This window comes from Chinchilla lanigera, unplaced genomic scaffold (assembly GCF_000276665.1).
Source record: "Chinchilla lanigera isolate Chin_1 unplaced genomic scaffold, ChiLan1.0 scaffold00034, whole genome shotgun sequence".
Taxonomy (NCBI): Eukaryota; Metazoa; Chordata; class Mammalia; order Rodentia; family Chinchillidae; genus Chinchilla; species Chinchilla lanigera.
In genome coordinates this window covers 12,414,587-12,430,596 of record NW_004955435.1, presented here as the reverse complement: position 1 = coordinate 12,430,596, position 16,010 = coordinate 12,414,587, and the positions used below count along the sequence as shown (strand labels likewise).

The 16,010-nt window shown below is 38.7% G+C and overlaps 2 protein-coding genes across 7 annotated transcripts in view; one reads left to right on the top strand and one right to left on the bottom strand.

Annotated features, from left to right (window-relative positions):
• Window positions 1-15,633, top strand: part of Wdr47 (WD repeat domain 47) — a 64,920-nt gene extending 49,287 nt beyond the window's left edge. For all 6 annotated transcript variants that reach the window (XM_013516535.1, XM_005388841.2, XM_013516534.1 and 3 more), the window contains 5 exons: window positions 1,305-1,474; window positions 2,654-2,824; window positions 5,303-5,434; window positions 12,736-12,954; window positions 14,665-15,633. In XM_013516535.1, the coding sequence (XP_013371989.1) occupies window positions 1,305-1,474; window positions 2,654-2,824; window positions 5,303-5,434; window positions 12,736-12,954; window positions 14,665-14,807 (835 nt within the window). In that variant the 3' untranslated portion in view covers window positions 14,808-15,633. The remainder of the gene's footprint in view (window positions 1-1,304; window positions 1,475-2,653; window positions 2,825-5,302; window positions 5,435-12,735; window positions 12,955-14,664) is intronic.
• On the bottom strand, window positions 3,603-4,611 carry LOC102022008 (histone H3.3-like). The gene has a single exon (XM_005388840.2). It carries the CDS (start codon window positions 4,510-4,512, stop codon window positions 4,102-4,104), a length of 411 nt encoding a protein of 136 aa, XP_005388897.1. The 5' UTR covers window positions 4,513-4,611; the 3' UTR covers window positions 3,603-4,101.
• Window positions 15,634-16,010: the final 377 nt, after the last annotated feature.

Here is a 16,010-nt window from a genome sequence, read left to right as displayed (position 1 = left end):
CAGGTATTGAAGATTTATCAATGTTTTTTGTAATTTTGGAAATTTTTCTTAATTATGAAAATTTGTAAATAAATACCCAGAAGTAGAGACAAGTATACCAAAAAGCAGTAGTTGTCAAGATTGTCACAGTTGCTTCATTCATCTTTTTAAAGTATTTTAAAGTAAGTCCTAGGTACTGTGTACATTTTCTAACAGAAATGATTGTTTTATTCTTACTATTTTTATTTTTTTGGTACCGGGAATTGAGCTCATGACCTCATGCTTGCCAGGCAGGCGCTTGTGCCACTGAGCTATATCCCCAGCCCGAATGTTTTATTCTTACACCTCATTTTAAAATCTTCAGTATATAATAATAGTGTTTTACAGATAAGATGCTGTTCCTCCACTCAGCCAATGTTTGACTGTCCTTGAAGGCCAAACTGTTGAGCAACATGGCACTTGGGTGCCTATCGTGCTTGTTTCAGCAGCACATGAGCCTCTGGCACTGCACCCATCACCTCTGTCCTCCACCTCCTGAGTACCTCCAGCTGCACTCCGTGCCATGCTGCGTGCTAAAGCAGCACTTTACCTACTATGTCTTGTTTTCACTAAAGTGGCTCACCTTTCTTCATCTTTTTTTTGGTAAAAATTTGTCCTATCCTTGTCCAGAACTACACTGTACTGTAACAGTCTTACAGTATATGCGTGATCATGATAACGTCTATCTCTGCTAGACTTTAAACTCTAGAAAGAGATCTTGCATTCATTTATTCGTTCATTCATTCCTCATTTGTGGTACTGGAGGTTGAATCCAGGGCATTTACACTGAGCTGTATCCAAGGCTTTTTATTTTGAGGTAAGATCTTGCCAAATTGTCCAGGGTGAGCCTGAACTTACATTTCTACTTTAGCCTCCCAGCATGCTGGGATTACAGGCATGCATCACCAGGCCCAGCTGCTCATACTAATTGTTTAGTAAATGTTTATTGAATTTTTCTAATTTGGAAGCTTTTATTATCTTTCCTTTTTTATTTGAGTAAAAATGCACAAGAAAAATACGAGAATTGGAGATTTTTAAGTTACTTACCATGTTCCCTACATGATCTGAAGTAAGAGATTAGTGTGATACTGGCTTATAATTTTACTGTTTAGATTTTAAACATTCTTTACACTTATTTTGTTTTATGATTTAAAAAGCTGTAAAGAACCTGTTGTCTGGTATTCTTTTTGCTCCCTCCTTCAAGAGCAGTCATTGTATAAAATGTTACATTAACTAATTTTGGCAGACAAGAAATTGAAATATCCTTATGTAATTTTTCTTTTCAGTGCACATGATACTCCCAAGCAGCCAGTGGTACGTTTTAAGAGGAATAAACATCATAAAGGATCCATTTACTGTGTGGCCTGGAGTCCTTGTGGACAGTTATTAGCAACAGGATCAAATGACAAATATGTCAAAGTGCTACCCTTCAATGCAGAGACTTGTAATGCAACAGGTAGGGCCCAGGTACTGTATATAAGCAGTTGCTAGCCTGGCAGTGTATGCAGTATACTCTCCCCATATTGTATCTCTCCATTGTCTTCAATGAAGTCTAAAAATATAATCTTAATCTTCTTTTAAAATTTTGATTTCTTTTTTTTTGTCTTTTTGAGACAGGGTCTTGCTATGAAGTTCAGGCTGGCCTTGAGCTCACTTTGTAGCCCAGGCTGGCCTCGAACTTGCAACGATCCTCCTGCCTCAGCCTCCTGAGTGCTGGGATTACAGGCATGTGCCACTGCGCCTGGCTTAAAATTTTGATTTTTTAGTTACAAAAATTTTGATTTTTTAGTTACTCTTTTTTTTTTTTTTTTTTTTAGTAAATGCCTATAGGTAGCCAAATGGTATGGTATCTGAAGTTTAGAATTTTTTTTTTTTTTTTTTTTTGTCTTTTTTGAGACAGGGTCTCACTATGCAGTTCAGGCTGGACTTGAACTCACTTATGTGGCCCAGGCTGACCTCAATCTCACAATGATCCTCCTACCTCATCTTCCCAAGTGCTGGGATTACAGGCATGCGCCACCACGCCCAGCTTAGAAAATTATTATCTGAAAAATAACCTTTAGTGATTGAGAATATACCTCTAAAGTAGAGGATAGAGTTTTTACTAAGCTTTCTCAAAGCCCTGGATTCAATCCCCAGCAGCGCAAAAAATAAAAACACAACAACAGCAAAACCCTTATATAATAACTACAAGGATTATATTAATGGAGTATTTTCTAGAGAATATCTGTCTTCTATTTATTTTTCTTTCTTTTTTTTGTCGGGGGGTGTTTCTTGGAGTCAAACCCAGGACCTTGCGCTTGCCGGGCAGGTACTCTGCCACTGAGCTATGTCCCCACCCATTTCTTTTTCTTTGAAATAAAAGATAAAAACATATAGCTCTATTTTAGGGATTATAATAACTGAATTTGTATTTTGATTTCCTTAAGTTCTGTGCCCTAAGTGAAGTTGATTATAATATTAATCTCCAAGTGAAAATATAAACCATTTTATTATACTATTACTCTTGGCCAATTTTGAAGCAGTTAAGCAGTCTCGGGTTATCATAGTAAGTTGAGCAGCATTCTTCGTTTTTTGTTTTTTGGTGGTTTTTTTTTAGCATTCTTTGTTTTTTCAATTCTTATTGCTGTTTCAGGACCCGATCTGGAGTTCAGTATGCATGATGGGACAATTAGAGACTTAGCATTTATGGAAGGTCCGGAAAGTGGTGGAGCTATTTTAATAAGTGCTGGAGCCGGGGATTGTAACATTTATACAACAGATTGTCAAAGGGGACAGGGTCTCCATGCTTTGAGTGGACATACTGGTATGTAAATCAGTCTCAAGTGGTATTTGCTTATTGTTTAGTTTGTGCCTTTCCCCTTCCCCTTTGTTTTGATAAATGGACTTATTTCTTCAAAGTGGATCATTTCTTTTTTTTTTTTTGAATAAACAAGTTTTATTTATAAATTTAGTCAACATACATAATTGACCTAAAAACTTCAATATGATGAATTAAAAAACCCCTTGGAAGGCCGGCTCTATAAAAGGGATTTTCCCAGGACAGTAACCAGATGTGACCTAACCCAACACCATCTTAATTGGCAGAGATCCAATAGGCTGGAGCAGTATGCTCCTCCCCCAAAGCAAGTTCACACTAACTCCACAAGGGAAAAAAAAACGAAACAACAAAAACGAAACCTTGGTATTGTTTCCGCTCAGTAGATCAGAAAAAACCTAATTATGAGACCAACCACAACACAATGAAAAGCTGCACTAACTAGAATATTAGTAACAGATGATGCTGGTGTGAATAACTTGTTATTCTAGAGCCCTTATAAACAAAATCCCCCAGTTAGTGTTTGCAGTATCAGCTAGAGGGTTAGTTAATGTGGTAGAATGAGGACTTATGCAAAGTATACACATAGCATTTCACTACTATATAGAAAATAAGTGCAGTCTAGTTAGGAGAAAAACCAACTGGACTCTATTACACACACCTTAATGACAAGACTTCCCACCACTTGTGAATGTAAAACATTTAATTTAAAAATGTTGACACTACAATATATAAAATAGCTATTATAAATGCACATAGTATATTCTATAGCTGCCAGGTTTACTTTTTTTTTTTTTTTTTTTAAGGAAACTGTAAGTTACACTGTGGTTAAGACTTGTATCTTCACCCTTGAAAAAGCCCACATTCTGTCACAGTGATGTATGGTGAGACTTAACAGCCCCAATTGTTAAACACTTGGATCAAGTCATAACCAGTTTTATTGCAAAAGGACCCTGTACACATTTATCAATTCTAGTACCTTAATAGCTACCCAACAAGTCATTAACATACAGAAACATGCATCATGAGAAGCAAGAAATATCACCCATCCCTTCTGCATATTAGCAACTTGTCACTCCTGAGCAACAGTGCTCACATCACTGAGGTCTGTGAACAGTCACTTTTCGCATTCATCCTGAGTGAAAGATGGAATGACTTAAGTACAAATGCAACATATTATAAACAATTTCTTACAAAAAAAGTCACAAATTAAACCAAAGTATTTTACAGAATTTACTACAAAACGCCATAAAAATTGCCTTCACTTAAGCTCTCTCTCCCCGTATCCGGCGGGCCAACTGGATGTCTTTGGGCATGATGGTGACTCTCTTAGCGTGGATGGCACACAGATTAGTATCTTCAAATAAGCCCACCAGGTATGCTTCACTCGCCTCCTGAAGAGCACCAGTGGCTGCACTCTGAAACCTTAAGTCGGTCTTGAAATCCTGGGCAATCTCTCTCACCAACCTCTGGAAAGGCAGCTTGCGAATGAGAAGCTTGGTTGACTTCTGGTAACGACGAATCTCTCGAAGCGCCACGGTACCAGGCCTGTAGCGATGAGGTTTCTTCACCCCGCCGGTAGAGGGAGCGCTTTTCCTGGCAGCTTTAGTGGCCAGCTGTTTTCGGGGGCCTTTCCCACCAGTGGACTTACGAGCAGTCTTCTTGGTTCGGGCCATTTTCTTTCACCCAACGCTGAAGTCTTAGGTCCCTTTTCCGACTGCCGCACCGGCGCTCTGTCAACAGCTGCAGTTGCCTACAACAGAATCAACACCCTCTCAACGAACGACCAAACCGCTCTGCCAAAGTGGATCATTTCAAGAAAAGAAATTTTTATTTCAGAAATTTAAATTGTGGGCTTTGGATAACAACACAGTAGTGATAACTATCATTGGTATTTCTCTCTGTGTTCAAATCTTTTATGTGTATATATGACTTTAATCTTCAGAACCATGTGATGTAGGAAGTTTTACCCCTATTTTAACACATGAAGAAAGTATGGCTGAATGTCATAAAGTTAGTAAATAGCAGCACTAAAACATGCTTCCGGGCCTATCTCTTCCAAAGCTTGTAATCAAACTCCACGAAATAATTTTTCCTGTATTTCCTCCATGGAAAAGTTACCACAATTTCAAATGATAATTTTTTTCAGTATTAATTTTGTTTTCCTGACATACAGAAAAAGCCTGTTGTATTAATGGAGTCACCAAAGAAAGATTTCTTTGTTCAAGTGTAACTTTTTTTTCATTTTTGTTTTTTTAAAAATTTGTATTTGAATATAGTTTCAATGTAGTGCATTTTGCTGAATTTTAATTGTTAATCTATTTGGTAGTTATAGAAAATCTCTAACGATAGTGTATTTGATCGATCAAATAGTCTTTTTCCCAGTGATGACGAGTACTTAGCTTTGGACATGTTGTGGAAAGATACTTTTCCCACAGCAGTAATTGAGTATGTGATCATTTGTAGGGCATATTTTAGCACTTTACACCTGGAGTGGTTGGATGATTGCATCTGGTTCTCAAGATAAGACTGTTAGATTCTGGGATCTTCGAGTACCAAGCTGTGTTCGTGTTGTTGGCACAACATTCCATGGAACTGGTAGGTTTTCCATTATTTTAAATAAATTTATGTAAAAAAGAAACTTAAAAAATTACACTAGCCTACTTCTTCCTCCTGTAATGTAGTGTATGAGCTGCCCAAAAAAAGTACTGTCCTGCAATATGAAGAAAATAGAAATAGTGAAATAAATACTTGGTATTTTGTTGATTACTTTCAATTCTTTCAAAAGACTTTCATCTGTTACCTTATTAGGAAACCAAGGGCCAAGGAGATTAAAATACCATGTCCCCAAGCCTACTAATAGGACAACTTAAAACTCAACACTTTAAAAATATTTTTTTAAATGATGCACATGACCGGGTGCAGTGGTGCACACCTGTAATCCCAGCACTCAGGAGGCTGAGGCAGGAGGATTGTTGCTAGTTCGAGATGAGCCTGGGCTACAAAGTGAGCTCAAAGCCAGCCTGAACTGCATAGCGAGACCCTGTCTCAAAAAGATAAAAAAAAAAATACAAAACAAAAAAACCAAACAACTGCATGATGCACATGGCAAAAATTGAAAATGAACAGAAGAGTATACTATTTTTTTTGCTCCTATTCCTTGATCTCTTTCTCTAAAGGACCAGTTTCTTATTTATTCTTCTAGAAATATTCTGTAGATACAGAACCAGAAAGTTTATATGTCTTATAATCTCCCTTCTGTAAACGCACATGCATATGCACACACACACAGATGGTAGCATGAAATACAAATTGTGCTTTTTAATCTTAACAGTTATCTTGGGTTGTTTCATGTAAATGCAGGCTGCTGTTCTTTTCGTTATATCACCTTTTAAAGCACATCATATCTAAGAGTGATACGGTATTCTGCCATTGTGTTTATTGTATTGTAGAGTGCCTTTTCTGCCTTTGTAGTTTTCAATAGCCTGTTTTATATTTTCAATGGGTGTTTTTGATGCCTTGTGTATTTTTTTTGACTTTTAAGAACCTTTTTCTATACTTACATTCAAATGAGATATGATTTGCTACAGCAGATGTGAGTCTGGAATAAAAATGTAGATGTATGGTTATTATTTGTATATATGAATATGTGATCCTTGATTTGTTAGTGTAGTTTGTATGGTTAGCAGAATAGATATATAACATAGTTTCAAGAGCCAAACAGCTCAGTAGGACTTGTTGAGAAAAACAGCATTGGACTGGGGGTGTGGCCAAGTGATGCAGTACTTCCCTAGCGTGTGCCAGGCCCTGGGCTCAGTCAGCACTGCAAAAAAGAGCGAAGAGAAAAGAAGAAAAGAAAGAAAAACCGCAGTGCACTCGGAATTAACTCCTACCCTTCACCTCTGTATTTCATTTTCTGTTTCTCAGTGACAATCATTTTTAATCTTTATAGCACTTTATTATTTGGTATTTATATTATTTCCATATTTCTAAATAGCAGAATTATAATCATAAGCTTTTAGGATAGTTTATTGACTTCTCACCATAAAGGATGAAGATGTTATGTCCCTTTCCAACACTCCTCGTCTCTTTCTTGCATTCATTTTTTCCTTCTACATCTTTTCATTATAGTTCTATCCATTTTGGGTAAGTCATTATTTATTGTGTATATATTTTAACTAGATAAATGCTATACACTAATTTTTTGCACATATTTTATTTTCCTTGGTGTTAGTAATTATATTTTTGCTGCATTTGCTTAGTTTCTGTAAACTTGCTACTAATTTATCTCCTAGTTAGTCCATTGTCTAGATTATTTTCAAGCCCTTTTTTCTGCATTTCAGACTTTTTCTTTCTCTCCCTTCTCTCACAACATTAATGTCTTCTTTACTGGATCTCTCTTCTTTACTTTTATACTATCTATCTATCTATATATAAATAAAGTTTTATAAAATTAGCCATGCCCAAAGTTTCTCTCATAATGTTCTCATACCCCCCCTCCCAGCTCTCACCCTAACTTTTGCTTCCTTTCTTCCATGATTATCTCAGAAGTTTTGCCTATATCTACTATTACCCATTGCTTTACCCTCTTACTTAGGCTTTTAGTTATTAATTAATTAATTTTTATAGAACTTGGGAATGAACCCAGAGCCTTTGCAGTGAACCATATTTGTAGACATTTTTATTTTTCATTTTGAGACAAGAGCTTGCTAAGTCACTTAGTTGCCCAGATTGGGCTCAAACCTGCTGTCTGCTCTCCTGTAATGCAAGGATGATAGGCATGTGCCATGTCTAGCTCTTACCCTTATTCTTCAGCCTTCTCTAAGTTGCTTCTTGCCACAACCATTCTGACAAATGCTACCTTTTTCAAGATCACCAGCAAACTTCATCTTGTCAAATCATTATATCATCATTTTCTTTCCACCGTCAGAGGCATAGAACACAGTTGACCTTTCTACTTTTCTATTGTGCTTTCCATTCTGTTTTTTGGATAACTACTGGCTCATCCTTCTCTGCTCAACCTCTAACCTTTGATGTTCCCTCTGGTTCTAGGTTTTAGTCTTCATTTTTTCATTAGGTGGTTGGATCCATGGCCTGGCTTTAAAAATAACTTGTATGCTCAAAAACCTTAAATTTTAATATCTAGTCCAAACCTTTTAATTCTTGCTCTACTTAACGTCTTCTTTTGGTTTTGGTTTTGGTTTTTTTTTTGTTTTTTTTTTTTGCCTTTTTGAGACAGGTCTCACTATGCAGTTCAGGCTGGCCTTGAGCTCACTTTGTGGCCTAGGCTGGTCTTGAACTCGCAGCGATCCTCCTGCCTCAGCCTCCCAAGTGCTGGGATTACAATCGTGTGCCACCATGCCTGGCTTCTTTTGGTATTTTATGAGATATTCATACTTAAACCACAGTATTAATTTATGACTTCTCTTCCAAACAAAACTGCCCCAAGAGATACCACCCACAAATTTTTTTGGAGTCTTCCTGATTCCTTCTTTCTCTTTATCTCTCTAATATCCCATCCATAATCAAATCCTGTTGTTTCAGCCTCAAAAAATCTATCTAAAATTGTGTTATTCAGCTTTCCATCACTACAACGAATACCTGAGATAAAGCAACTTCTAAAAAGAAAAGGTTAGCCATGTGTGGTGGCACATGCCTGCAAGCCCAACACTCAGGAGGATTACAAGATCGAGTCTGGTCTGGGCAATTTAGCAATTTTAGCAAGACTCTGTCTCAAAATTTTAAAATAGTACTGGACATATAGCTCAGTGCACAGGCCTTAGGTTCAGTCTCTAGTATCACAGGGGCAGGGTGTTTATTTTGGCTTATAGTTTTAGAAGTCCTTGAACATGTGGATATGCAATACATCACATTGGAAGCAAATGGTGAAGCAAAATCTCCACCTCCTGGCCAGGGAGCAAAAGGAGAGGGAAGGGCCTGGGGTTTCACTGTTCTTCAAGGGCACCCCCAGTGACCTGCATACTTCCTACCGGACCCTGCCTCTTTTTTTGCATCCCAAGGGTTGAAACCGGGGTGGTGTACCATTGTACTACATTCCCCAGCCTTTTTTATTTTTAATTTTGAAACAGGGTTTCCCTGAGATGCCCAGGTAGAACTTAGACTTTCAGTTCTCCTGATTCAGCCTCTCTCAGTGTTGGGATACAGAGGACGCCTTACGTCTGGTTGGGGCCCACCTCTTTTTTTGCAGGGGAGGCACCTCTTAAAGGTTCCTCCCCGTCTCGATAGCACCAAGGGCTAGGAGCAAGCCTGTAACACATGGATCTTTGGGGAGACTCTTATACAAACTATGGCATAAACCATGAACTTTCTTTCATTTTATTGCCACCACTCTAGGATTGACTTCTACTATCTTTCAGCTGAACTTCTGCCATAACTTCCTTACTCTGCTCCTCCTGTCTGTGATCCATGCAGCACTTAGAAGACTGACACTTCTCTCCCTCTCGTCCTTCCTGTCTGTGTTTCATGCTGAGGACTGAACCAGGGTCTTGTACAATGCTTGGCAAGTGCTCTACCATTGAGCTACATTCCCAGTCTCAGAGCACTTTGTGTGCACGCATGCATGTGGTATATATGTGGTATTGGTGATTGAGCCATGGGCCTTCATAGCGCAATTTTAAATTTTTTGAGATAGGGCCCTGCTAAGTTGCCCAGGCTGGACTTGATTTTGTAATTCTTTTGCCTCAGCCTCCTAGAATATTGGGTTTGCAGGCATGTAGCACCACACCTAGCTATAAAGTACATTTTTTTTTTTTCTGGTACCGGGAATTGAACTCATGACCTTGCGCTTGCCAGGCAGGTGCTGTGCCGCTGAGCTAAATCCCCAGCCCCGTGAAGTACATTTTTTTAAAAAAAGAAATTACATCACACCTTGCTGTTATGGTTGATATATTGTGTCAACTTGGGGAGTCTAGAGGTTTGGCTAAGTAATTTAGCAGGAAGCCAGAGTGCTTACTTTGTATACATCCTGAGCCTGTGGAAGAGGAGGACAAAGATTAAGTGAGAGCTACACGCCCCTTAGGTGGGGGTAGCCTGTTTACAAAGTAAGGCAGGGAGAGAGGCTGCTTGCCCATTCCTCTGGTTTTCTCTGGCTGTTTGCCGTTCAGCCGCCACTCCCCCTTTGCTCTTGTTGCTTTGCTACTTTCTGTGTGGGAGCCAGCCAAGTATGGACTGAAACCTCCACAAACTGTAAGCTAAATAAACCTTTCCTTCCTTCATTTTGGGCGTTGGGTATTTTGTCTCAGCAACGAGAGAAAAGTAACTGAGACACTTGCTTAGAAAACATCAATGACTTTTCATTTCTCTTAGGTTAAAGTAGAGTCTTGATCATAGACTAAGAGACCCTGCTTGATCTGGCCTTATATACACTTCTAGTCTCAGCTCAGATCATTTGCTTTTTTCCTTTAAGTTCCTGGATCATGCCAAGTTGTTTCCATGAATTCAGATGCCATTTCTGCAGCCTAAAATATTCTCCTATGTCTTCTCTTGATTAGGCCCTTCTTGTCTTTAGGTCTCAGCTTTAGTGTCATGTTGCCAGCATAAGAAGGCTTCTTTGACTGCCCTAATTGGGACCTCACCATTATTTTCTGTCACTGAACTCTTACTTAAACTCTATTAAAACTCTCCTTAAACTCTATTTAAATTACGTATGTTTTCTTGCAGTTTATCTCCTCCAGTAGATATTAAGTTGTACCAAAGCAGCAGTGGTGTAATTTATTTTCCAGAGTAGGTGGAACTCCAGGAGAATAGTGATCCAATCATCTTGTTGAATAAATGACCCTGGGTTTCTGTTGACACCGTAAACCGCATGTGTAAAACTAAATGTGGTATATTTCTTCTGTGAATCAGCTCTGCTGATCTTCCCTAATGTTGACAATGCTTCTCTCATGTCCTCGTGCAGCTATGAGGCAGATAAAGACATCCTAAGTGACTGTTGGAAGCTGGTCTGTGGAAGGCTTTCTTCATATCTGGGACTTGTTTTTACTTGCTTTTTTGCCCCTAACCAGAGAGGTAATGCCTAAGGTTTTTATTTTTTTTTATTTTTATTTTTTTTCTGTCTTTTTGAGACAGGGTCTTGCTATGCAGTTTAGGCTGGCCTTGAGCTAACTTTCTAGCCCAGGCTGGTCTCAAACTCGCAATGATCCTCCTGCCTCAGCTTCCGGAGTGCTGGGATTACAGGCATGTGCCATCCCAAGGTTTTTTTTTTTTTTTTTTTTAAAGATAAAAGGAGGGAAACATTAACAGGCATACAACATTTTACAACATATCACAAGCACAATACAGACAATACAGAGTTACAAACAAAGTGGTAGGGAATTAACAATGGTGGTTGTATTACATATTGATATCTTCAAAGTGGCTTCTCATGAAAACAGATATAGACATGCAATACTGGTCAACCAAAGACTCATTGACAGTTTCTTTCAGCATAGAAATAGAAGACAGAAGAACAACCATGTTATCTATCCTGTATATACATACCCAAGGTTTTTAATTGTTTAGTTTTTCCTCCCAGAATCTGTCTGCCTGTTTCAGACGCTTGTTCTTTTACTATTCTAATCTTGTTTTCCAGTAGTTTTCCTTCTTTTATAATCTTTCCATTTAATTTGGTGTACATTTTCACCTAGATTAACCTGCCTACAATTCCAGTTGGGTCGTGCATTCTGCCTGTTAGAGACATTCAGGGATGCCTTTCTTTCTGTAGAAGCAGCTTGAGCCCTGTAGCTGGGACTGTCCCTAACCTGCCTTTTGATTTTCAGCTTCAAGCTGCTTTTTATGTAACTTTTATCAAACCAAGATGCTCTGGCCAGACTACCTGAGCTACTTGCCTTTAAGCGTTTTTATACTTTTATTGTAAACATTTTCTCATGTCATTCTCCCTGATTATAATAGTCCTCCTTTTTCCTGTAAAAATTTCAAAAAAAGATTTTTTTACATTACATAGATATGTTTCTGTGTATATATGCATACTTTTTTTTACAGTTTACTGCTTTACAAGATATAATGTCTCGTTCTTCTTTTGTGAAATCTTTGCACACTACTTTGCCTTTGTTTGTTTTTATTTTTTGAGACAGCGTTTTGCCATGCAGCCCAGGCTGGCCTCAGATTTGTGGCAGTCCACTTGCCTCAGCCTCTCCAGTGCTGGGATTACAGGTGTGAGTCACCACGCCTGTCTCCAGAATACTTTGACGTGGAGCAGTGTTCTTCAACCTTATTTTTATAATTGGCTTCCCTTAAGGAGAAAAACTGAAGTTTTTTGTAAGAAGAAAAATTAAATGCTGAGGAATAAGATTTTGTCAGAGTTCAACTTTGGAAGGCCCACAAACCATTGTCAGTGTCTGGGAATTTTTCACACCCTGTCCCCCATGAAAGATTTTGTGTCCCTTTGGGTAATAAACACACCCCTGTTGAGAATGCATGGTAGGATTAGAGCTCTGGCCTTTAGACTCAGAGCTTGGTTTCTGTTCACTTTCTGTTTATAGTAAATCATGGCTTGCTTTAGGACATTTCCTCTGCTGTTGTGCCAAGCATAATTTGCTACTGCATTTTCTTTTTCTTCAGCTAGGCTCTAAGCTGGACACAACCCAGGAGTGAAAACACTGGACTAGCATTGCTCATCTATTGCACTGTTGATAATGCTGCTTTGGGGGTTCTTTCAAATGGCAAAACATGGACTTCTTATTCCTTACAGAATCCTGTGTTATCCCTTGTCCCAAAAAAGAACAGTGTTTATTCATGGACTGTTAATTTGGAGTTTTCCACAACTGACAGTGTTAATAAACTACATTAAATTGTTAGTATGCGGCTCATGTACTTGGCTGTGTTGAGTTTAGATATATGTATTGATTTTCTATATTAAAAATTTCATTCTCCTCCTACAGGCAGTGCAGTGGCATCTGTAGCTGTGGATCCCAGTGGCCGTCTCTTAGCCACAGGTCAAGAAGATTCTAGCTGTATGTTGTATGACATAAGAGGAGGAAGAATGGTGCAGAGTTACCACCCTCATTCCAGTGACGTCCGCTCTGTTCGCTTCTCTCCTGGAGCTCACTACTTGCTAACAGGCTCTTATGATATGAAAATAAAGGTGACAGATCTACAAGGTGATGCAGAGAGACTTCCTTCTTGGTTTTACTCACTTTCTCTTATTTGAGGTCTTTCCAGTTTTGTTAGTCTGCTGTGATTGACTAATTTTTTAAATATTAATTTTATAGTATTTACTAGGTAGATTATTGAGAATGGATTAAGAGCTATTAGAGAAAATTATTTAGTAAACAGTAAATCATTTTTATTGTTAATTTATTACAATGACTCATTATCAGATAAATGATGGATTTATGTATATACTCTTACTAACTTTTTAAAAAGTTTTTTTTGTCCTTTTGAGACAGGGTCTCACTATACAGTTCAGGCTGACCTTGAGCTCACTTTGTAGCCCAGGCTGGCCTTGAAGCCCTCTTGATGATCCTCCTGCCTCAGCCTCCCAAGTGCTGGGATTATGGGATTACAGGCGTGTGCCACCATGCCCGCCTCTTATGAACTTCTTGAAAAAGAAGATAGTATAATCTGGATAATTATATCTTGGGTATTTAGTTATATTTTTAAATATTCCTTAAGCAAATATTTATTATATATCAACTAGGCACAGATAGAGAGATGGACAAATCAGTTCACTCTTCCTTGATGGAGCTTATATTTTAGAGTAAATCAATAAACTATGTAATTTTAGGTTCTGGCCTGTAGAATTCAAAATTTACCATGGTGGGAGACAGTGGCAGGGGTGGGCAGCTGAAGGCGGTTTTAGATTGGAGAGTTAGACTGGGTCTCTGGGGGAAAGCCAGTTGCACAGAGCTTGAGTGAGAAGAACAGACAGGCCGTGCCAGGGTCCTAGAGAAGAGCATGAGAAGCAGAACGACGCCGGGGTTAGGAACAGCACTTGTGCAGTCGTGACAGTGCAAGCAGCCACGGTGGCTGGAACTTCCTGAACCAAGGAGAAAGAGACAGAAGTCTAAATTTAGTAAGGGAAGAGGGCCCAGTGCTGATTCCACGCTCCTGGCGGGAGCAAGCCGGTGTTGGTTGAGGTGGTCAAGGTGAGGAAACTGGGTGGAGGAGGACAGAGCTAGGCAAGAAAAGCAGGAGTCTTGTGTGAGTTAGACAAGGTAACCTTAGGGTAACCACCAGGCGATGAAGCGAGGTATCGAGTGGCTGCATGGATACTAGCTTGGACCTCAGTAGAGAAACCAAAGTTGGAGGAAAAATGGATGTGAATTATAAGTCTATAGGTGGCCAAAGTACAAATGAAATTTTACACAAGGTGTGCTACAGAGGGCGCAGGAGAGATCTGCCGCTAACTCACTGGAATTCAGTGACCTTTTAAGGCAAGGAGAAAAGGGAAAGTGACAAAGGAGACCATGACGGAGTGGCACTAGATTCAGGGAGAACACAAGTGGAGAGAGTTTCCCAGAGGGGGCAGCTGTGTCAGATGTCACCAGGTGATTTCTGTGTATGTTGGTAACACATGTTAGAATTTGTACATACATCAAGGAAGGAGTGAGCTGTTCGTCTTTCTGTTTCTGCCTATTTGATGTACAATAAATACTTGCTTAAGGAATATTTAAAAATAAAACTAAATACTGAAGGCATAATTATCCAGATTATACTATTTTAATTTTTAAGAATTTGGTAAATTCTCCTGGCACAATCTATCCCTGTGTAAACCTTTCACAGTAGTACCTTAAAATTACAGGAAGTCTATAAAATCTATGCATATGCTTAGTCTTGTAAACGAACATCTCTTTTCTTTTTTAATTTAGGGGACCTCACTAAGCAGCTTCCTATCATGGTGGTGGGTGAGCACAAGGACAAGGTGATTCAGTGCAGATGGCATACACAGGACCTTTCCTTCCTGTCATCTTCTGCAGACAGAACTGTGACCCTCTGGACTTACAGTGGCTAGAGTGCATCCTCTGTCAGTCTGTGCGGTGAAAGCACAGAGACTTAAGACTACTGAATTGTCTACTACAGATCTGAAGAACATAGACTGTCTGAGAGGTGGTTTAGCAGGAGGAGGCCCTTATCATGTATGCCGTTGATAGGAGGTGTTGGTGGTATTATTCTGCAGTGCTTTTAGTCTTCCATGTGAGCTCGTGCTGCTGTGACCTGCTATATGTAGTCTCCTTGCCAAAGTCTGCAGAAGAGCTCTTATGTTGTTGGTATGCACGCCAAGTCAAGTGGACGATGTGTTTACAGTTTAGTATTAAATGCACTCCTGGTCTCTGCCTAAATAACAGTTTTATATACACATTGAAACTGAATTATACTTTGTCTCTTATTACACATAATACAACCAAGTTCTTTCCAGATTAAACATGAGTGTTCAGATATTACTTTGCTCTTCTCACAACCCCCTGTTGTATCACTTGTCTTACAGAGGTCAGGGATCATTATGGAGTTCAAAGGTGAAGGGAAAACTGCTTCTTAGTTCATTACACGGTTAGGCCCTTCCTTTTTCCTTAACCCAGGGGTATGGTTGTTATTTTGTCACATAATTTTGTTTGAGGCTAAAAGGTAAATATGTTTGCTTCAGAAACTTGTTAATTTCAAAAATGTTTGAATGCAACAAGATACCTCCCTTCTGATGGTACTGTAGAAGCAGAGCCTCACAGTGAAGTGATGCAATATTTGAGGGTACAGTTTTCCGCTTACAAGTAAAGACTTTGCCATAGACCATAGCACGGCTTGAATGCTATGTCTGCATGATAAGTTAAAATGGAAAATTTAAACTTTGCACTCCAAAAGCTTATTTGAATTTTTTTCTTGCACTGTTTTGTGTAATGCAGAATTATTTTATTTCTGTGGCACTATAGAGCCTAACATTTATGTATCTTTATTTTCATATTGTACAGTAATTTTACTTTAAATTATTAAATAGACTATTTTATTTATTTCAACTGCAGTTGTTTTCTAATTTTTGAACTGTCTGTGTACTGTATGTAGCAAGCATTTTTAATCTTGTACACAAGTGGAAAGGGTTTTAGAAATGTAACTGTGCTTTATTTCAATAAAGACCTCTTGACACCTAAGACTATATCTGTTCCTCAAAGTATATAGTTTTCCAGTTTACTTGGAGGAAGTGGATCCAGTGGATGAGTCTCATAGT

What these genes read in the sequence shown, in the direction of transcription:
- LOC102022008 (XM_005388840.2), bottom strand. Translation starts at nt 4,512, where the DNA reads ATGGCCCGAACCAAGAAGACTGCTCGTAAGTCCACTGGTGGGAAAGGC.